Here is a 21,286-nt window from a genome sequence, read left to right as displayed (position 1 = left end):
AGCTTTCCACATTCAGAATGCAGCTGCTGATTTTGACCAAAAACAAGCAGAAAGCAATGCAGCAACGGTGTAAACATCCACACTTAACACGTATCACAGGCACATCAACACAGATTTCCCAAGAAGCTTTGCAACCGGTGTAGGAATCTCAGATCTCACAATGGGAAAGCTTTCCAATTCAGGGAGCAAAAAGCTATTGAGGCAAGGTAACTTATGATAGGCAAACCATAGTAACGAACTAATGCGCAAAATCTCTGAAATGTTTCAGCCACATAGAGATACTCATCACAGGTAACATAACCATTAGCAAACTCTTGACAAAGATGACTGTTCTAAGGCAGAGGAGCTCCTCCTACAGAGAGCAAACAAAGCATTACAGCTCCCTGGATCCTTAGGTGTTGGTTGCCCTGGTGTAGATCTGCTGGCTTGAGTGCTGGGCGACCATCCGGATGAGGCCACGAGCCATCAGGTCCTTGATGGCCCTCCGGGCAAGGGAACCATTGATCTACAAGCAAATGGAAATAAAACATTTTAGTCATGCAGTGGCAAGAAAGATAATTGCTAAACAATATGCAAGTCAATTGCCTCACCAGACTGCATTCAAGTTCTATGCACTGTAATTATCATACTTAAAAGATAACAGGAACATATACAAATGTCAATCTTTAGATTATATACGAGAGCTGGCATTTTAAAAGGAAACAAAAGATACACATCCATCAAGATAAAAAACAATACACAATGTTATGGCAATAACTACAAGATTGCGTTTATGGTAAACATCCTCTGTGACACCTAGTATACCCAGCAAGAACACAGATGCATAAACTAGCGTTTGTAAAAACAGCAGACATCTAATTCCACAGAAGCAAAACCTAATGAGCAATGCATGACAAAAAAGGCAGTATGCAAAGATCACCAAGATACTGAAACAAGACAAGCAATACCGCAAAAATATCTAATTCGCATACGGGTTCATACAGCAACTTAGATCAATGCAGCATGTGTGGAAAACCTCAGCTATTGAAAATCTGATACACTAGATATCTACAGGCACCACCTATGACTTGTTCATAACTGTCAAGCTTAGTGATTACGATATGGTTCACGGCATTGAAAATTCACAGAACACCCATAAGAGGCTGGCACATCAAGCCATTACTGCTATTCAATTGGCCATCAGATGAGCCCAGGAGCTGCAGGCATCAAATACGATTCGTTCTACAGTTACCCACTACTCATCTACCACTTGGTCCTCGGGATCTGGAAGGAGGGGTTTACCCTGAGGCGCTCGGAGAGGACGGAGGGGGTGATCTGCTTGTACTTGGGCGCCTCGGTGAGCAGCTTGTCGTAGGTGGCCTGGTCGAACAGCACCGAGTTGTTCACCTTCTCCTTTTGCTTTCCCTTGCTCCACTTCTGCAAAAACAAATAAGCGCATCCACCATGAGAACCCCAGAGATGGCAGCAGCCCTGACTATACGAAGAGACGAGCGACTCGGAGAGACAGCCGCACCTTCTTCTTCTGCTTGCCACCGCCGGACTTGGCCGGCTTCGACGACGGCGGCGGGGCCTTGTCCTTCTTCGGGGCCTGCAACGGGACGCGCGAGCAGGTTAGACACACGGGGAGATGGATCGGCTGCGACCAATGGCGCGGGGAAGAGGGAAACAACGCACCATCTCGGCTGCGGCGGCGGTGCGGCGACGGCGACGGCGGCGCGAGGGGAGGGAGCGAAGGGTAGGAGGAGTCTGCGGCGCCGGCGCTAGGGTTTTGTGGAGTGAGGTGGGACGGTCTTATATAGCGAGCTCGGTGCTGGTCGACCGTCCGATCTACATGGGCGCTCCTATACATCGTGCCGAAGACAGGAAGTCTTTCCGTCGCACGGCCCATAAGGCCCACGAAAGAATTCCTTCTTCCTCTCAACATCGTTTTGCGTCATACTCCATACGCTGACGGCAGAGATTTCTCAACAATGAGCTCGAGCTTTAGCTGCGAAACCTATGGAAACGGCAAGCGGTTATTAACATTTAATTAACTAGCAAGCATTCAATTACATTTTAGCATAATTTCCTCCTGCAACGCAACCAGTAACAAAGTATTGGCAGAACTTCATATAGGCTAAACTGGGTGCTATGGATGGCAACGGGGCAGGTTCGGTTTGGGTGGTGTGTCTGGGCACCCAAAACCGAAATCCGAACCTAAAATCCGAATCCACTCCGAACACCGATTCGGGTGAAAATCCATCCCTGAAACCGAAACCCGCAGATACTCGAAACCCGACGGATTAACCGAAACCTGAGAATACACATTGCTGGCGGCAACGCAGGGAGGATGTGTGGCGGCTGGGGCTTGCATGGCCACGACGGGGAGGAGCTGGCGGCCACAAAGGGGAGGACGGGCGGTGCGCGACGGGGGGATGTGCTGAGCAGGGAGAGGACGACGGGTGAAGGAGGAGGAGGACGGCCGGCGCGACACGGGGCCTGCGCGAAGGAGAAGGGCGACGGCCGGCGCGGGGCAGACGAAGGAGGAGGAGGACGGCCGGCGCGGCGCGGGGTCTGCGCAAAGGAGAAGGGCGAGCGCAAGCGTGAGGGCTCGATCGATGGGGGAAGGCCTGCGGCCAGCCAGCGCGGCGTGGCGTGGAGGAGGAGGGCGGGTCGTGGCTCCACTGGGCTCGGCGGGCGGCAGAGGAGCAGGAGGCGAGCGGCGGAGGAGTGGGCGGCGGGGCGCGGGGCGAAGGAGCAGGAGGCCGGAGGCGGGTGCGGCGTGCCACGTGCGGGAGATCGGGAGTCATGGCCTCGCGGTCGCGGGGCGGCTGGGACGCGGGATGGGGGGGCCGGGGGCTTCTGGGTGCAGGACGGAGGGCGTTATATACCTAGGGTTTGCTAGGTGGGTTTCTAATAGGCTTAATGTTTCAGGACCCCGATGGAGCTCCACGGGTGGATTTAAGAATCCGTCCAAATTCGAAATATTTCGGGTATCCGAACTCGAAAAATCGTCGGCGAAAACTAGAAACCGAATCCCACGGATATCCACCCTAAACCCGATCCGCTGCCATCCTTGCTGGGTGCTGACCCACCCCCAAGAAATAGTTACATGCATTCACCAGTCCACAATTTAACAAAGGCCAAACTGGGTGCTGCTCCAACCCCAAGGAAAAGCATTCAATTCAAAAACTAACATACTGCACCCAGGAAGGCACAGCGTTTCTCTTACCTTCCAATTCTGGGTAGAATCGGTGCTGTTCTCAAGTAGCAGCTGCTCGTTTTTGATGGGCCTCTGCAGCAGCGGACCAGTAAGGAGTCGGATTAGCTTAGGGTTCATCAGGTTCAGAACTTCAGATTACCTTAGGGTTTAGCAGGGTTTTGGGAGTCGTACCTCTGCGATCCAACTGGTTGTCATCAGGTTGCTGCGGCCCTTCCCAAAGCTAAAGAAGGACCTCGTACCGGCCGCCGCATCGACGGCACGCACGCGCGCGGGGGCGTCGTGGAAGCGCGTGGCCTGATGGCCGTAGATGAGGCCCGAGCCGCCCAAAATAAAAGGGTACTTGGTAATGAGCTTTGTTCTCATGGGTTCAAAAACGAGGATGTTTGATACAAGTTGCTAAATTTTAGTGGTATCACATCGGATGTTCGGATGCTAATCAGGAGGATTAAACATGAACTAACTATAAAACTAATTGCAGAACCCTGTGCTAATTCACAAGATGAATCTATTAAGCCTAATTAATCCATCATTTGCAAATGGTTACTGTAGCACAACATTGTCAAATCATGGATTAATTAGGCTTAATAGATTCGTCTCGCGAATTAGTCTCCATCTTTGCAATTAGTTTTGTAATTAGCCTATATTTAATACTCCTAATTAGCATCCAAACATCCGATGTGACTGGTGCTAAACTTTAGCGGGGTGTATCCAAACACCCCCTTACTCCCTCCGTTCCAAAAATTTGAACATTTTTTCCAAAGCCTGGACTGACCTGATTCCAAAGCCTGGACTGACCTGATTGTGAGATGAAATATAGTGGGGGGATAAATAAAAGGGACTGCATTCTTATGACTGGTTGGGATCCTGGCACCCAGTCTGCCTCATTGTAGGGGGTATTTGGATACTAGGTGCTAAACTTTAGCAGTATCACATCGGATGTTCGGATGCTAATTAGAAGGACTAAACATGAGCTAATTATAAAACTAATTGCAGAACTCTGTGCTAATTCGCGAGACGAATCTATTAAGCCTAATTAATCCGTCATTAGCAAATGGTTATTGTAGCACCATATTGTCAAATCATGGACTAATTAGGCTTAATAGATTCGTCTCGCGAATTAGACTCTATCTGTACAATTAGTTTTGTAATTACCCTATGTTTAATACTCCTAATTAGTATCCAAACATCCGATGTGACAGATGCTAAATTTTAGTGGGGTGTATCTGTTGGAGGTATGCCCTAGAGGCAATCATAGAGATGATGATATTCCATTTGTATCCATGATTTGTATATTGTGTTCATTGAATATCCATTAAAGGCTACTTGAATTGATTTGCAATTATGTGAATTGTATGTGAAACTCTTTACTTGTATGGTTATTCTAAAGTTGTCCCTAGTCGGAGTTCATGTGAGAACACACATGAATATTAGACTAGCACATGTATTAGTTGATGACTATGTTTCACAAGTCATGGACATGGAGATGTTGAACTAATAATGTGGACACATGTGGAGACATGTGTTAGGACTGACCCAACACGAGAAGTAGTTCTCTCTTTAAACAACATATACGCTTTGTCCTTAGACCTGAGATTGTCGCATGTATTCTAGATGTGGATTGACCTACTTAGGGGCTATCAAACGCTACGCCGTAACAGGGTAGTTATAAAGGTAGCTTTCGGGTTTGTCAAGAAGCATGCTATGAGACATGGTCAATCAAGATGGGATTTGCCCCTCTCTGATTGAGAGTGATATCTCTGGGCCCCTCGAGTGATCGGATCGGAAAATGCATGGCCATGCTACGTACGGTTAAGAGTTAACCTACAAAGGGATTCCGAATCACAGGATCGAGAAAGAGCGGTCGGCTTGAAGCTAGACCAAATATCGTGAGGCAAAGGGAATAGCATGTATATTATGTTGTGATGGTTCATCTGATATGATCTTCGTATGCGTATAGGAGTTGGCACGTCTTGCTAGAGGCCGCTACCGACTATTGGGCCGAGTAGGAGTACTCGGGCCATGTCTATACGTATCCGAACCCATAGGGTCACACACTTAAGGGGCTGGAAGCCCAATTCGGATCTGATCCGAGTTGGATTAGGTTTAGGAGTACTAATGGGCCTCGGATCCAGAGGCCCATCAGGAACCCCTATAAATAGAGGGGTGGGGGCGCCCTAGGGTTTCACACCTTTTGGCTGAACAGACTTGCCGCGCCTCCCACGCCCTCGCCTGTTGCAACTCGCGGATCTAGCAGTCCGGCTTGCGACGCTTCCTCCCTGCACGTGTGGATACCTTGGAGGTGTTGCGCCTGCAGCACTTGGACGAGCCATCGACGAGCCGCCGACGAGCCACGACGAGCCGACGACGAGCCGCGGCACCGGAGGCGATCTTGCTGTGCACGTGGACGAGCTGCTGAGGAGCTGCTGGACGTGATCGACTACGTACGACTACGTTGATCGACTACGTACGACTACGTGATCGTCTTCACTGCACCGACGCATATCTACATCTTCCGCACCAGTAGTGCGTCGAGTGGTAATCCCGTGATCCTTATACGGCAGCTCTTCCTGGTTATACGCGGTAGAAAATTTTGTTTTGCGCTAGCGTAGCCTACCTCGTATCCCAACAGTATCCAAACACCCCGTAGTAATCCAGCCCAAAAAAAGAGTGCTCGATGAATAGTCTCTTCTTGAGCGATCTGCAAGTTGCAACCCATCGATTGGAGCCACGATGGCTGGTCGTTTCCTAATCTGAAACTCTCCTCGGTCGGGTTGTCTAGGTTAGACCCGAGCATTTTGCGGGCCGGTTCGAGGCTCGGGTCAGGTTGAAAAAAGATTGATTCATTTCGAACTGAAAATTTGAGCCCACGATAGTCCCATGGTGTTACCAGGGAAAGTTTTCGGACTGGGCTGGTGTTTCTCATTCTTTTTAAGTTAAAAATTAAATGAAATTAATTGTTTGGGTAGGTTCAGGTTGATCTGATTTTTTAGCTTGGTTTTTGCTGATCAAGCCCCGCTCAGAAGTTAGCGTGAGCGAGTCAAAATCCACCGAGCTCAGGCCGAGCTCAAAATGCTCAAGTCTTAGTCTAGGTCGACCAGCAGAAACCTCACCAGCATCTACTACTTTGGCGGCCTCGGGTCCAACCGTTGCAAAAAGGGAGGTGGGCACAAATATAATGCAGATGCTGTGCTACACGCTCCTCAGCGATTATATTCTGCTTACTAGAGGTAAATCATGTTTTTTTTCCTGTGAATGTTGCGCTTAATTTGACTCGTAAGTTTCAGATATTAGTAACTAGTTCTAGCTCGATCAAATTCCATATAAAAGGCATGAAACAACACATCTTTTAAGTTTTAACTACCGGAAGCAAAACTTAGCGGCAGCTACCAAGAAGCTTCAAAATACTATACGTGTTGCGCTCACCGAAGCTTGTTCACCTGTCGCAGCTTGCTGGTGAAAACATACGCTTGAAAGCTTGTTCACTTGTCAAGTACCAGAGTTGCAAGCAAGCTTGTGAGACACAGAAAAAAAGAACAAGGCAGGCATGCCATGAGAGCATAACAGCTGCTCACGTTACTGCGACAACGCAGTTCTTTCACCAGCATTGGACCAGAAAATGGTTCTCACACCTTGTTCGAGCTTCTCAGAGTCAGGAACTAGGCGCCACCAGCATCCAAAATAACTAAACAGAAGGCAACGCAACAAGACTGATTTACCACAAGAGAGCAACACAACAACGACATAAGTTTCAACAGCAACAGAGTCTCGAACTACGGATGATGCCGTCTTTAACACGCCCGAGCAACCGAAAAACACAACACATATCCAGTGCGGTCGAGCCATTAACGTTTAACAGAATTTATTCTTCCATCGCTAGACATGTAAACACAAAGCTTGTCCATCGGAGACAGGTGAAACTGGATTGCCTTCGGGCAGCACCGTGCCAATTCTAGTTAGATCCCTCGGGCTTCTGCAGGTACATAATACAAGCACATAATATGCACACAGCACAAACTGATGCTAACGAAAATAAGTACAGTAAGCCGCAAACGGTCTTTAAATGTTGATCTTGATAAATCGAACATCATATACATTTGCGACAATTCTACGCAATGCCAAACTACAATTTGGATTTGTTTTCACCCTAACACAACAAACATAGTGAAGCCTCTGTCAAAGTTATGCACAATCATCTCGTGGGGTGTTTGGCTGTTTGCTGCAGTGCACTGCAGTCAAATGGACCGAAGAGGGCACTACAAATTTTCAGTGAAGCGAAAATGAGCCAGATGATGTTGATTGATTAAAACAATCAACTGACTCACTGGAGTGCCTATTGCAAACAGCAATGCGGTTTCCACACACAGATCAGAGAGCTATGTATATCGGTGTTGACCAATGCCATAGATAACATACAGAGAACGTTGCAGCCGTACCTTGTCGGCGTCGGCGGGCTTGGTCTTGTCGGCGTTGGCCTTCTCCTGCTCGAGCTTCTTCTTGAGCTTCTCCTGCCGCTCCCTCTCCATCTTCTGCTTCCAGCAGCGCAGCCGTCCGCCGGCCCCAGATCAAATCCAAACATCATCAGCCTCGACCGGAGAAATGGTCAGCGGGGAGGGGGTTTAGGGTTGGGAGGTTGGGGGGTGACGGCGGCGACGCACCTGGATGTAGACGCTCTCCTTGGCGCGCTCCTCCTCGCTTAGCAAGCGGCCCTTGCCGTCGCTGAGGAGGCGCCGGCCGCAGGCGGCCGCGGGGGCCGAGGGGGCGCGGAGGCGCGCGGGGAGGGAGGCCAGCACGGACCGCATCGCCATGTCGTCGCGCTCGAATCTGCCTGTGGTGGCCTGGTAGGGTGGACTCGCCTCGACTCGAATGGTCTCGCGACCTCACGGCGGCGGCGGCGGCGCCTCTACAAATATACAAATAATACAAGCCGTTCGATGGGGACCCTGCGAAGCGGGGCAGAAGCAACGAGAGAAGCGGACCCGGGATATGGAATACCGTGGTGAATGTGGCGAGATCTCGTGTGTGGTGTTTCTTCGAGGTGACGAGAGTGATGTGGAATCCAACGACGGGCGTGGCGAGGTCCTCGTGCGTTTGTGTTATCATCGTGATGATTGCGAGGGTTTCAGATATAGTGGTATCACTATATCAGATGGAGTGTGGTGTTGCAGAGCTACTACAGTGAAGGGTCCCGCATGATGATGGTCTTCTTAGTGCGGTGCGGTTTGTTTTTAGGTCCACAAACGCGAGATCACGTTGGGAGGTCTCGGCAACTATATGAGAGTGGGTTTGTTGGTGGACGCTGTGCTAAGACTTTCGTTCCGGCTGCTGTTGTCGAGTGGAGTTGTGCGACGGCGTTGAGGTCCCAATCTAACCTGATGGTTTTGACAGTTTGAGTCGTGTGTTACCCATATTGATATCCCAATCCAACAGGACAGGTACAGGCTGTTTTTTTTTCTGCCTATAGCTTTCCAAAGCGGTAGTTTTAGTCGTACTCTTATATTCTTCTGCTATATATATAAAAACGGCACTATCTTGCACTGTACGGTTCGGTTCGTTAGAGCACAGGTCGGACAGTGTGCACGAGAAAGGGGTAGAAGGCTTCAGAAATCCACCTCATTTTTCCTTTTTCTTTTTTAAACAAATTCGGATCAAGATTTGGGGAGAGTCCCTTTCGTTTTCCCACTTGGCTCATTTTTCCCCGTGCATCAAAGCCCAAAGACACTATTTGATAGTTAATTATTTCAGCTAAACAATATTATGCACACAATCTCATTTTGTTGTAACAAAAAGTGGCATGTTTACCCGATTTATAACACTTACATGCGTGTTGTTTCCCTTGTCCGTTATGGTATCCATAACAAGCATGGATTTGCATCTGCACACTGAGCTCATTCTCGTCTAACGGGCTCTGCAGTGGGCTCTCGATTGGTAACCTGCTGACTCCTGCCTGGGCCTCCATTGACCGACCAGCCCATACGGCGGCCTCAGCGCCCGATCCGGCCCGAGTAAGCCTGTAGCCGCCGTAGCCGACCTCTCCTCTTCGTCGTCGTCTCCATCTCGCCCGAGAGGAACTCCCCCCACCAAATCTCCCTCCCCTCCAACACCATCTCGTGGAAGCGCCGAGATGTACCACCCCACCAGAGGCGGCGTCCGCGGCGGCCGAGACCGTAAGCTCCCTTCCCCACCTCTCTCTTCTCCTATCCGCTTCTCGATTCGGTCTTGCTCGTTCCACGGCATGAAATCCGCCGCGCGATTTGCCGCTAGGGTTTCGATGCGTGCGGCCGGCCGCTGGGAATTTGCCTTCTCCGTGGATGCTTTAGCCGATCCATGCGACTCTAGGTTAGCAATCGTTTACAAAATCGTGCTTCTACTCGCGTTCCCGTGGCCCCAGGGCGCTGCTTGCACCTTGCACCGCCCTAGTGCGTTGCGGACATGGGATTTGGTTAGACTCTGAAAAATTGGTGTTCAGACGAGCCTGTTGCTCGTGCAGATTCTGTGGCAGGTGGCCGATCTCTAGGTTTTAATTCAGTTGTCAGTTCATTAGTTCTGAGGGTCTTGCTCTGATGTTATGATGTTCGTATAATCAAATGGATGAGGCATCCCCCAAAATAAACAGGATAAGCTGATATGCTGAAATTGTTCATGTTCATACAAAATGTCTGCCTGTTCATCTATTTATACGACGTCTCAGGAAACTGTAATCCAAGAAAAATAACCAGGATAATTAAATTAAAGGCACCTTATTAGTCTTCAGGAGATCATTACAACCCACGTGATGATGGTGCATTATTGTACCATATCTCGTGCTGATTACTCTCTGGTCAAATGGAGTTCTTTTAGATACCATGTCTCTCGTTTGCTATAAAGTATGCATTGTAAACTTACTATCTTGCAAGGTCCTAGATGCTGCTTGGTTTGCTTCACTATGCACTTTGTTTGAATTTAGGTGTTTGTTTTTGTTAGTTACATTTCCTTGAGCCAGAAATGCCCACCTGCTATTGTGCAAAAGCATACCTTTTGATCTTTGCTAGAAGCTTTTCTGCATGTTGTTATCATGTGTTACAGTCTCCATTTTCTTGCTTTATTTGCAATCTAGCTTCATTATCATATGCCTTGGGACATAAAAAGGGACAGTGGTTCTAAGTGTATATTTTTCATGCAGAATTTAAATGGGACGACGTGAAGGTTGACAAGCATCGAGAGAATTACCTTGGTCATAGTGTTAAGGCTCCTGTCGGAAGATGGCAGAAAGGTAAATACATCATGCCTTTTATCTACCTGCTGTCGTCCTTTTTTACATGCTGCACTTACTGAATCTGCTGGATGCGATATTTAACTGCTGATTATCCTATGTTGCTGCTCAGTTATATGGTTCATATAATAGTATTATGTCTCGTGCGATATATTTTCCTGCTCATCTTAGTCCTGGTATGTGGAGATTTGGAATGCTTTAACTTTCCATCAGCTCAATGGTTGTGCACATTTGTTATTCAACTAGAGGCTGCATTTAATTCTGTTAGGTTGAATAAATTATTGATGAAAACATTTTTCTGATAGTTTGGATTGGTCCTGTTTCTGTTTAGACGTACAAGGATGCATGTTTAGGCAGCCTTGAATGAAATAGGTTTGAGTTTTGTCAAGTCAATCATAGATAAAGAACATCGCTGAGCAAGCTAGCCTGCTTAGCTACTGATGTGTCTGAAATGAACTTACAGATTCCTGGTCCAAATGGAGTTTAGCATTTACACTATATAACTTTCTAGTTATTCATCGGTAGAAGGATTATCTTGCAAACATTTTATAGGACTGTAAGTCCAGTGAGCGAGGCTCCATAATGATGTGTGTATTTCTGTTACGCTTTGCAATATCTGTACCATAGGACTCCTGCTTTGGCCATGACCACCTTAGCATCGTAGACTAATAAGGGTAGCAAAACCTCTGCTTTTATCTGGTGGAACTTGTCAAGTGTCTCGATGGTCCTGTCACTTTTGTGCTTACAGTGGTCATTGCTTCTTATATTGAGTTCTTGAGGCCTGTGATTCACTAATTAAGGCATGCGGATTCTGCATGTTGATATGATAGATTGTGGCTATCTCTTCCAGGAAAGGACCTGATCTGGTATACTAGGGATAAGAAATCTGACACAGAAGATGCTCTGAAGGAAGAAATCAGGAGAGTGAAGGAAGAGGAGGAACAGGCTATGCGCGAGGCACTTGGCTTAGCTCCTAAGCGCAGCAATCGACCTCAGGGCAATCGCTTGGATAAGCATGAATATGCTGAGCTGATTAAGAGAGGATCAACTGCAGAGGATTTGGGAGCAGGGCATGCTGAAGCAGCACAAGTGCAGGGTTTAGGCTTGTACAAGTAAGCCTCCATATTTGAGAAAAACCATTGCTCTTTTGAAATACAGTATCATGTTCAGATATTTGTTTGATCTAATTAATGTTATCCAGTAAATGTTTTACAAATCTAATGCAAATTTGTCCCCTTGTCTACAGGGCTCCTCATGATGAGGGAGAATCGAGTTCTTTTAACCTTGATCCTCCTGAAATGGCACCTGAGCAGGCTGACCCTCCGCCAGCATTGGAGGAAGATTCACAGGATGATAGGAAGCGGAAAAGGCGGCATGAGGAGAGGAGAGGGGACAAAGAGCAGAAACGAGAAAAGCATGGCGATGGAAAACAAAGGAGGCGAGACAAGCACGAGAGGAGGCGCGACTCGGAGGATGGATCAAAGCGGCATCGCAAAGATAAGCAGAAGAGGCGTCATGATTCTGATTCTAATTGATAGCGACTCTGCCTGTATCTGTATGATTGTTTATGGCAAAATAATATATGACTGCTGTTATGTGAAGGAACTCCATTTGCATGTATCTGTATGACTTCAATATTTGATTCTGATTCTAATTGAGGCGTTGCTGGCGGTGTTGGCAACGCACAGTGCTTTTCCTGTCTCTCTGGGCGGAGGTTTGGCGTCGTTTGTAATGTAGCACGAACTGCATGTGGGAGCGGCCATGTGTTTCATGAAAGATATACATTAGTTGAGCACTGTTGCACGACTCTGCAGTAATCTAGCATTTTAGCACGAACTGCCACTACACCTTCCAACCATGTCCACCTTAGATCTTCTAGTGTGCCATCCAGCCCTTGTTCTTATGAAATTGATGTTGATGAGAAGCTCCAGAGCTTGAAGGCATCCACCTCTTCATCTTCTGCTACCATTGGAATCAAGTGTGATGGTTTGAAAAGCTTGGAGAAGTCTACAATTACATTGGTGAGCTTGTGTGCTTACCTCGCAGCCACGTTAGGCAGCAAAAGGCAGCAGTGGAGGAAGGGCTTGATCGCTCACTTGTCATGTTCGATCTCTGCAACGCCATGCAAGAGAGCTTTGGGGAGCTCAAGGAAATCACCCTGGACATGTAGCTGGTACTCAAGAGAGGAGACAATGCAGCTATACAGTTCGACAAGGCCAGCAAGAATTCTGCTTCAGTTGATCAGAAAAACTGCAAGGCGGTCAAGCTGTTGTCTGAAGCAAGAGAGATTGCAGTTTCCATGCTAGAGTCCTTACTGCATCTGCTGACAAAGCAAATTGTTACGCCAAGTTGTAGCAAGTGGTCTCTAGTCTCGAAGACATTCCAGAAGAGAAGAGTTGCTGCAGTCTCCCAAACAACTACCAACAAAATCATTTCACAAGACGTAAGAAGCAGCAAGCAAAAGGCGCAGAACACATCCAAATCCCAGACCAACTAAATGGCGTAGCATTGTACCTCCGGTCGTGGAGGAGCCGGATGTTAGGGCCTAGCCTAGGATCACTAGAGAACATCTAGTCGGGTTCGAGAGAGACATGAGTGGGCAAGGGGTTCCTGATGAGTGCCTAGTGTGAGAGAGAGGGAATTGGGGTACCTTCACCCCTAGGGGTGGGAGCAGCAGAGCTGCTGGCCATCGCGGGTTCGGTTGATGTAGTCTGCGCAAGGCAGCGACGCGCAGTGCAGTCCGGTCGCCGGTGAGGTAGCAGTGGCGCTTCCCGCCGCTACTGCGCAACCTAGATCGGTAGGTGTGTCGGTGGGGGGCGGCTGGCTGCGGCGAACCTCGTGAGCCGAGCCGGGTCCCCCACCCTGTTTATATAGCGCAGCGCGACAGGGGCCCACTACCCATTGATAGGGTAAGCGCCCCCGATCAGGGCGCAGATCAAGGTCCTGATTGGCCTTTGGGCCAATCGGGAAAGAGATCAATCTAACATTCTCCCCCTTGATCTCATCATTTACTTTTAGCTTTGTACTTTTCAATTTTATTCGTTTCATCGTAGATTAATATGTAGAGCATGTTTCATCGTCACAGCTTGATTGCCGATAGAATCAACAGCTACAACACACCTCTCTATTTTGAAACAATTCTGTTTCTTTTGGGCCTTATCTAATCCAGGAATCATAGGCTTTCCCTTAAACCCATGCCGGCTAAGTGTTCCCTGAACACATTGGGAGGTAAGCCTTTCGTGAGCGGATCCGCAAGCATATCTTTTGTTCTTATATGCTCGAGACTTATAGTGTGATCCTGGATTCTGTCTTTCACAACGTAAAACTTTATCTCAATGGCTTTGGAAGCATTGCTTGATTTGTTGTTGTGAGCGTAGAATACTGCTGGTTCATTATCGCAGTACATCTTTAGTGGTCTGTGAATACAGTCAACCACTCTCAATCCGGGTATGAATTTCTTTAGTCACATTGCCTGCTCCGTGGCCTCATGACATGCTATGAATTCTGCGTGCATCGTCGATGACGCAGTTACTTTCTGTTTTGAGCTTCTCCATGAGATAGCTCCTCCTGCGAGAGTGAATACGTATCCAGACGTGGATTTTCTATCATCCTTGTCTCCCGCAAAGTCTGCATCTGAATACCCTTTTATCTCTAGGGAATCAGATCTCTTATATGTAAGCATGAGTTCTTTTGTGCCTTGCGCGTAGCGCAACGCCTTCTTTACCATTTTCCAGTGTTCTATACCTGGATTACTTTGATATCTACCGAGAACCCCGGTGACAAAAGCTAAGTCAGGGCGAGTGCACACTTGGGCATACTGTAAGCTTCCGACAGCTGAAGCATATGGAACCGCTTTCATTTGATCGATCTCGTACTGGTTCCTGGGACATTGAAAATTCCCAAAACTGTCGCCCTTGACTATAGGAGCAGGTGTGGCTTTACTCGCATGCATATTGTACTTCTTTAGAACCTTTTCTAAATATGCCTTTTGCGACAACCCTAGAACCCCATTCAATCTATCTCGGTGAATTTCTATGCCCAAAACATATGTTGCTTCACCAAGATCCTTCATATCAAAGTTTGAGGACAAGAACTTCTTTGTCTCTTGCAGTAGACTGATATCACTGCTTGCAAGCAAAATATCATCCACATACAGGATTAGGAAAATGTATTTCCCATTTTTGAACTTTGTATAGACACAATTGTCCTCTATATTCTCTTGAAACCCAAATTTCTTTATTATATCATTAAACTTTAGATACCACTGTCTAGAGGCTTGCTTTAATCCGTAAATGGATTTCTTTAGACGACATCCCATATGCTCTTTGTCTTCCATGACAAAACCCTTTGGTTGTTTCATGTAGACGTTTTCTTCTAAATCCCCATTTAGAAATGCCGTCTTTACATCCATCTGATGTAACTCTAAATCAAAATGCGCAACTAGTGCCATTATGATTCTGAAGGAATCTTTACATGAGACAGGAGAGAAAGTCTCATTATAATCTATTCCTTCTCTTTGTGTAAAACCTTTTGCCACAAGTCTCGCCTTATATCTTTCTATGTTCCCTTTGGAGTCACGTTTAGTCTTGTAGACCCATTTACAGCCTACTGTTTTGGCTCCTTTAGGAATCTCCTCAAGTTCCCAAACATTGTTGGAACTCATCGATTTCATCTCATCTTCCATGGCCTCTAACCACTTCGATGAGTGAACACTTTTCATGGCTTCTTCATATGAAGCGGGATCACCTTCTATATGAACTTCTTCTGTGTTATAAACTTTATAACAATCAGGGATGGCTGATTTTCTGACCCTTTGAGACCTTCTAGGCCCCTCACTTTCAGGCATATTCTGTGCCTCTGCTTGTGGCACACTATTCTGAGGTGGCTGCTGCAACTCTTCCTCGTGTGCAACGATGGGTTCAGTTGGCTCCTGAAGGACAGGTTCCAAAACTTCACTCATCGTTTCCACGGGTGGAATCACAGCAGGTGCCTGCACCACAATATCAGGGACTGTAGCGGGTGCTTGCACCACAACCTCAGGAACTATCGGTGCGGGAATAATAGGTAGTGAGAAGTATGGTTCCTGAATCATCGGATTAGGTGCACACACCCGCTTCTCCTCAAGATCAATTTCTCGAGCTACCATGCTCCCCCTCACCATCTCATCCTCTAAGAAAATCGCCTGTCTCGTTTCTACAAACTTTGTGAATCTGTCTGGACAGTAGAAACGAAAACCCTTTGATTTTTCCGGGTAGCCAATGAAGTGGCAACTTACTGTTTTGGGATCTAGTTTCCCGATGTTTGGGTTAAACACTTTGGCCTCAGCTGGGCTCCCCCACACACGTAAGTGGTTTAGTGAGGGTACTCTTCCTGTCCATAGTTCGTACGGTGTTTTGGGCACCGACTTACTTGGTACTCTATTAAGAATGTGAATGGCGGTCTTCAGCGCCTCCATCCACAGTCCCAATGGTAGGGTGGAATAGCTCATCATGCTGCGCACCATATCCATCAGTGTACGGTTACGCCTTTCAGCTACTCCATTTTGCTGAGGTTCGCCCGGCATTGAATACTGGGCTACTATGCCATTTTCCTGCAAAAACTTGCAAAAGGTCCAGGAACTTGGCCGAATGGGGTATGCCGACCATAGTACTCCCCCCCACGGTCGGATCTTACTATTTTGATTCTTTTGTTATGCTGATTTTCAACTTCAGCTTTAAATATCTTAAATTTATCCAACGCTTCTGATCTTTCTTTGATTGGATAAATGTAACCATAACGGGAGTAATCATCTATGAATGTTATGAACAAGTCATAACCATCCACGCTTTTCACATGAAAAGGTCCACAAATATCAGTGTGGATTATCTCTAAAACTCCTGTGCTACGCTTAGCGCCTTTTTTAATTTGCTTTACAAATTTTCCTTTAATGCAATCAACGCATTGTTCTAAGTCTGAGAACTCTAATTGAGGAAGAATTTCATTCTTAACTAATCTTTCTATTCTCCCCCTCGAAATATGGCCTAAACGACAGTGCCATAATTTCGACGATGTTTCATGAGTTCTCTTTCTTTTCTTTGTTTCTTTCTCTGACGAGGATACATTCATATTCACATCACACACAGAATTAACTTTTTCACGTAATGATAATAAATACAACTCATTGTGAAGGATGGCAACACCAACACATGCATTATCGAACCAAATAGCACACTTTCCATTACCAAAATGACATTCATAACCATCATGGTCCAAACGTGAAATACTTATTAAGTTTCTGTGTAATGAGGGAACATAAAGCACATCTTTAAGTACAAGCATGAAACCATCAACTAGCTCTAAGGAGACATCGCCAACAGCTTCAACTTCTGCTTGGACTCCATTTGCGACTTCAACGCATCTTTCGCTTCTTTGCGTAGTCCTCGTCGAATGGAATCCCTGTAAAGAATTTGCAACATGAACAGTTGCACCTGAGTCAATCCACCAAGTAGATTTCGAATACTGTGTATACAAGGATTCATTTACAAAAGAAATAGTATTCTCACCTCTTTTTGCCATTATTGACTTTAACCAGTCAGGGCAGTCTTTCTTGAAATGCCCCTTTTTCTTGCAATGTAGACATTGGTCTTTGTCTACTGGGAGAAGCTTTTGGTGATTCTGCTGCATAGGAGCTTTTCCACGTGCCTTGAAAGAGGGGTTAGCAATCTTTTTTCTGTTATCCTTCACATAGTGCAATGAGCCACCATGTGAGGATCTAAGTCTGTCCTCTTCCTGCACGCACATGGCGATCATTTTCTCCATGTCCCACTGTTCTGGCTGCATGTTGTAATTGACAACAAAAGTGTCAAACTCTTTAGGCAGAGAAGCAAAAACCAAATGCATAATGTGCCCAGGCTTGAGCTCAAGATCCATAGGCTTCAGCTGCGCTGCCAAGTTATACATCCTCATGATGTGATCTCTTATGCCAGTCCCTCCGCCATTGTACCTCTCTGTGGCCAGCTGCTTGAACAGCTGGGTAGCATATATCTTTGAGGAACCAGTGAACTGATTCCTTATCTTGTCGAGGTACTCTGAAACGGAGTCACACTCTGCAATCGAGCCCAAAATGGCAGGCTCAATCGTATTCTTTACCAAAGCCATACATTTCTTGTTGGCAGTGGTCCACTGTTTGTTTTCAAGGGTGTATGCCAACTCCAGTGGAGCATAGTCCCTTTCCTTTTGCTGCCATGCAGCATCATCATCACCATCAGCCCTCACTGGCTTCTGTGGAGCTTGTGGCTGCGGTGTGGTCAGCACCCAGTCAACTTCTCCACAAACGAAGGAGAACTCAATCTTCTTCCTCCATTCTGTGTAGTTGTTGCCTTTGAGAATGGGTATCTCTTTGAGACACGCCATTAAGTTGAATGATCCTGAAATTCACAATCCATAAGTGAGATCATAACGACAATTGCATGAGTCATTTCCAACGTTGGTCAAAAAATAAAACATACAACTGTTGATGCAATTTAAAACTATATCACCGTTGGGCAGAAATAGAAATAAAAGCATCAAAATAACTTTTTAAATCATGATACAGTTATTAACAACGTTGGTCAGAAAATAACAGCACCATGATCTAATTAACTTTATCATGCTCTCACAAAATTTAATTATCTCGTTGGTTCAAATTAAATTTAAATAGAGCAATAAATATGACTTTTGCAGCGGAAACTGTGAAATAAATCTATTTTCAGAAGCAAAACACTGTACAAAACTTTATTAATCTCTAATACAAATTATCCCGTTGGTTCAAATTGAATTAGAGACTAAAACTGTGCAAAAACCATTAATTAAATGCTTCTGGAAATAGAAAAAACAAAATATCAGAGGTTACTATGCGAAACGCGAAAATCGGCCCGCGCGCGAAAACGGCCCACAGCCCGTTCCCGCACGCGGCCCGCTCGCGCGACGCCGGCGGCCTGCTCGCGCGGCCCACGAAAAACGGCCCGCGAAGGCGGCTTGACGCCGGCCTCGCGCGCGGCGCGCGCGCGCAGGCCGCAACCTGGGCCTCGGCCGCGAAAGCGGCCTGCCGCCGCGTCCCGCCTGGGCCAAAAGGCGGCCCGTTCATCCTGAGCCGTCCGATTTGACCGGACGGTCCGGCGGCAATCGCGGCCGAACAAAACGGCTGCCGCGGCCGGCTCCCCTAACCCTAGGCCATTTTCTTCTTTCTCCCCCGCGCGCTCTCTCCGCTCGCTCTCGCCGCGGCGGCGGCGGCGGGGCTTTCTCTCCCGCGCCCGGCGATGGCCGGCGGCGGCGGTGGAGGGATGGCCCCGCCGGCGCACGGCCGCGGCAGCCCCCTCCTCCCCCTCTTTTCTTTTCTATCCTTCCCCCTTCTTCTCTCCAAAGAAATCCGAGAGTTCGAGATCTAGGGTTAGATCTAGATGAAGAAGAAGGGCCGGCGCCACCGCGGGCCCCCTCGCCGGCGCGCGCGTCCACCCCGAGGGTTGGGTGCGCCGCCGTCGAGCGGTCCTGTGGTGGTGCTTTTGCGCCCCCCGGGCCCCGAGCGGAAGCTCCGGTGGCTCGGGTGAGCCTTTTCTCCGGCGAGCCCAAGGCTCGGCCGGCCTTTGCCACTCGCCGGCGATGGCCGGCGGCGGTGAAGACGTCAGCAGGTAAGTGTTCCCGCGTCGCCTTTTCTTTAGATCTAGGGTTAGGGTTAGGGTTTTCTAATTTCTGTTGCTTTTCTTTCTTCTTCTTTTTCTCGATCTGAATCTTTTCCCGATCTAGAGTAGGTTCTAGGAGGTGTCTGATACCATTGTTAGGGCCTAGCCTAGGATCACTAGAGAACATCTAGTCGGGTTCGAGAGAGACATGAGTGGGCAAGGGGTTCCTGATGAGTGCCTAGTGTGAGAGAGAGGGAATTGGGGTACCTTCACCCCTAGGGGTGGGAGCAGCAGAGCTGCTGGCCATCGCGGGTTCGGTTGATGTAGTCTGCGCAAGGCAGCGACGCGCAGTGCAGTCCGGTCGCCGGTGAGGTAGCAGTGGCGCTTCCCGCCGCTACTGCGCAACCTAGATCGGTAGGTGTGTCGGTGGGGGGCGGCTGGCTGCGGCGAACCTCGTGAGCCGAGCCGGGTCCCCCACCCTGTTTATATAGCGCAGCGCGACAGGGGCCCACTACCCATTGATAGGGTAAGCGCCCCCGATCAGGGCGCAGATCAAGGTCCTGATTGGCCTTTGGGCCAATCGGGAAAGAGATCAATCTAACACCGGACGCCCCCACAGTCGCCACCTCCGCCACGACCCGGCGCTGATGTCTCGGTTTCGCTGCAGATTTTTTTTTTAAATCTTTGTTATCCGTGGCAATCTTACATGCTCGAGCGAATTCTTTGTTGGTAGCAATCGAAACATGACAGCGCGATAATAAGCTAACCATTCAGCAGCTACAAACTTTGCAGAAACACGTGGATGATCTGGAGCTGGAGGTGAGCCAAGTCGCAGCTTTCACCTCGACTCCGCTACGCCCGTGCAGGAGAGCTTGCCACCCATAATGCAGACATGACAGCCTTGTAACTTGAATGCAAGCATCAAGCCATCAACTGCTGATGCTTCTCTGGTTGGGTGGCTTGATCTGCTGAAGATCGCCATTTGGTTGCACATGAAAATGATTCTTGCTGTTTCAACCTCTTTCGCTGTATAAATAGGGGAAGCCAAAGCCAGGAAGACACCATTGCAGCAACTTTGCCTTCTCTTCCATTTCCATTCCATTCAAACATGGCCTACCACCGGAGATCCGCAAGTGTGCCCTCAAGCCCTTGCTCCAATGAGACCAGCATTGAGGAACAGCTGCAGAGCCTGAAGGCGACTGTCTGCTCACCTTCAGTGACCGTCGAAGCCATGGTTGATGGTCTGACCAAGCTTGGGAGCATCTACAGCCGCATCGATGAGTTCATTTGCGTGCCCAGCAGCCAGCGTCAGGCAGTGGAGGATGAGCTCGAGCGCTCTCTCGTCCTGCTTGACCTCTGCAGCGCGGTGCAAGAGAGCTTTGCGGAGCTCAAGACCAGCATCCAGGAGATGCACCTGGTTCTCAAGAGAGGAGATGCCGCAGCTGTTCAGGCCAAAGTTCAGTGCTACGTCCGCATAGCCAAGAAGGTGCAGAAGCAGTTCAAGAAGGTCAGCAGCAAGGCTGCCTCTGACACTGACAGATGCAGGGTGGTCAAGTTGTTGGCTGACGCAAGAGAGATCGCTGTGTCGATGTTCGAATCGACATTGGATCTCCTTTTGAAGCAAGTTGTTGTGCCAAGTTCAAACAAATGGTCCCTTGTCTCCAAGGCATTGCAGAAGAAGAGAGTCGTGTGCGAGGAGGAGCAATTGCAGGCGTTGGAGTTGGATATTGTTGGTCTCGAGATCGGAGTTGAAACTTTGTTCAGGAGAATGATCCGGAGCAGAGTTTCTCTTCTGAACACTCTTAGCTTGTAGAGAGATCATACACCAACTCTGATCCCCTGTGATTGGCGTCCGCCTTTTAGAGGATCTGCTGATCATCCAAACCAATTTTGATGTATATATGGGAGAGTGTATAGAAAATTACTGTCCATATCATTCTGTCGATTTAACTGTTCTCCTTTTGAAGAACTTGCCTGTGATTCCTATTTTCTTTTACATCAATATACAAAGGGAAGGTGAAAATTAAACAGTAAAATTTAGAGTGCTTTGCTCAAAATTATTGGACTGTTACTTAAAATTGCCACAGATGCTGGGCACCGCGGCAAGAACACATGCCAGCGATGAGAACGAGCGCACTCACAGCTCTTCCTCTACCTTCGCACAGCTTGCTCACCGATCTAATGATCTAGATCTAACAT

General features: G+C 47.8%; 4 protein-coding genes across 4 annotated transcripts; 2 read left to right on the top strand and 2 right to left on the bottom strand.

The window, feature by feature from the left end:
- Window positions 1–196: 196 nt before the first annotated feature.
- On the bottom strand, window positions 197–1,825 carry LOC117862081 (small ribosomal subunit protein eS25w). The gene is made up of 4 exons (XM_034745594.2): window positions 1,675–1,825; window positions 1,514–1,588; window positions 1,282–1,416; window positions 197–505 (listed from the first exon to the last, which is right to left on the bottom strand). The coding sequence occupies exons 1-4, from the start codon at window positions 1,675–1,677 to the stop codon at window positions 392–394; spliced, it is 327 nt and encodes a 108-aa protein (XP_034601485.1). The 5' UTR covers window positions 1,678–1,825; the 3' UTR covers window positions 197–391.
- A 5,060-nt stretch (window positions 1,826–6,885) lies between these two features.
- Window positions 6,886–8,157, bottom strand: LOC117859812 (uncharacterized). The gene is made up of 3 exons (XM_034742993.2): window positions 7,858–8,157; window positions 7,636–7,728; window positions 6,886–7,172 (listed from the first exon to the last, which is right to left on the bottom strand). Exons 1-3 carry the CDS (start codon window positions 8,005–8,007, stop codon window positions 7,152–7,154), a joined length of 264 nt encoding a protein of 87 aa, XP_034598884.1. The 5' UTR covers window positions 8,008–8,157; the 3' UTR covers window positions 6,886–7,151.
- A 1,050-nt stretch (window positions 8,158–9,207) lies between these two features.
- Window positions 9,208–12,152, top strand: LOC117859557 (uncharacterized). The gene is made up of 4 exons (XM_034742684.2): window positions 9,208–9,366; window positions 10,362–10,451; window positions 11,302–11,563; window positions 11,698–12,152. The coding sequence occupies exons 1-4, from the start codon at window positions 9,324–9,326 to the stop codon at window positions 11,984–11,986; spliced, it is 684 nt and encodes a 227-aa protein (XP_034598575.1). The 5' UTR covers window positions 9,208–9,323; the 3' UTR covers window positions 11,987–12,152.
- A 7,713-nt stretch (window positions 12,153–19,865) lies between these two features.
- Window positions 19,866–21,201, top strand: LOC117861872 (uncharacterized). The gene has a single exon (XM_034745395.2). It carries the CDS (start codon window positions 20,196–20,198, stop codon window positions 20,898–20,900), a length of 705 nt encoding a protein of 234 aa, XP_034601286.1. The 5' UTR covers window positions 19,866–20,195; the 3' UTR covers window positions 20,901–21,201.
- The last annotated feature ends 85 nt before the right edge of the window (window positions 21,202–21,286 follow it).

Source organism: Setaria viridis, chromosome 6 (genome assembly GCF_005286985.2).
Source record: "Setaria viridis chromosome 6, Setaria_viridis_v4.0, whole genome shotgun sequence".
Lineage (NCBI taxonomy): Eukaryota > Viridiplantae > Streptophyta > Magnoliopsida > Poales > Poaceae > Setaria > Setaria viridis.
This window is presented reverse-complemented; position numbering and strand designations above follow the sequence as displayed.

Excerpts from the sequence above, each read along its gene's own strand:
- LOC117862081 (XM_034745594.2), bottom strand. Across the intron at positions 1,417-1,513 it reads GTGGCAAGCAGAAGAAGAAG|AAGTGGAGCAAGGGAAAGCA; the intron begins GTGCGGCTGTCT and ends TTGTTTTTGCAG. Across the intron at positions 506-1,281 it reads TCCTCTCCGAGCGCCTCAGG|ATCAATGGTTCCCTTGCCCG; the intron begins GTAAACCCCTCC and ends ATTTGCTTGTAG.
- LOC117859812 (XM_034742993.2), bottom strand. The coding sequence starts at position 8,007 with ATGGCGATGCGGTCCGTGCTGGCCTCCCTCCCCGCGCGCCTCCGCGCC. Across the intron at positions 7,729-7,857 it reads AGGAGAGCGTCTACATCCAG|AAGATGGAGAGGGAGCGGCA; the intron begins GTGCGTCGCCGC and ends TGCTGGAAGCAG. Across the intron at positions 7,173-7,635 it reads AGCCCGCCGACGCCGACAAG|AAGCCCGAGGGATCTAACTA; the intron begins GTACGGCTGCAA and ends ATGTACCTGCAG.
- LOC117859557 (XM_034742684.2), top strand. The coding sequence starts at position 9,324 with ATGTACCACCCCACCAGAGGCGGCGTCCGCGGCGGCCGAGACC. Across the intron at positions 9,367-10,361 it reads CGTCCGCGGCGGCCGAGACC|AATTTAAATGGGACGACGTG; the intron begins GTAAGCTCCCTT and ends TTTTTCATGCAG. Across the intron at positions 10,452-11,301 it reads TGTCGGAAGATGGCAGAAAG|GAAAGGACCTGATCTGGTAT; the intron begins GTAAATACATCA and ends TATCTCTTCCAG.
- LOC117861872 (XM_034745395.2), top strand. The coding sequence starts at position 20,196 with ATGGCCTACCACCGGAGATCCGCAAGTGTGCCCTCAAGCCCTTGCTCC.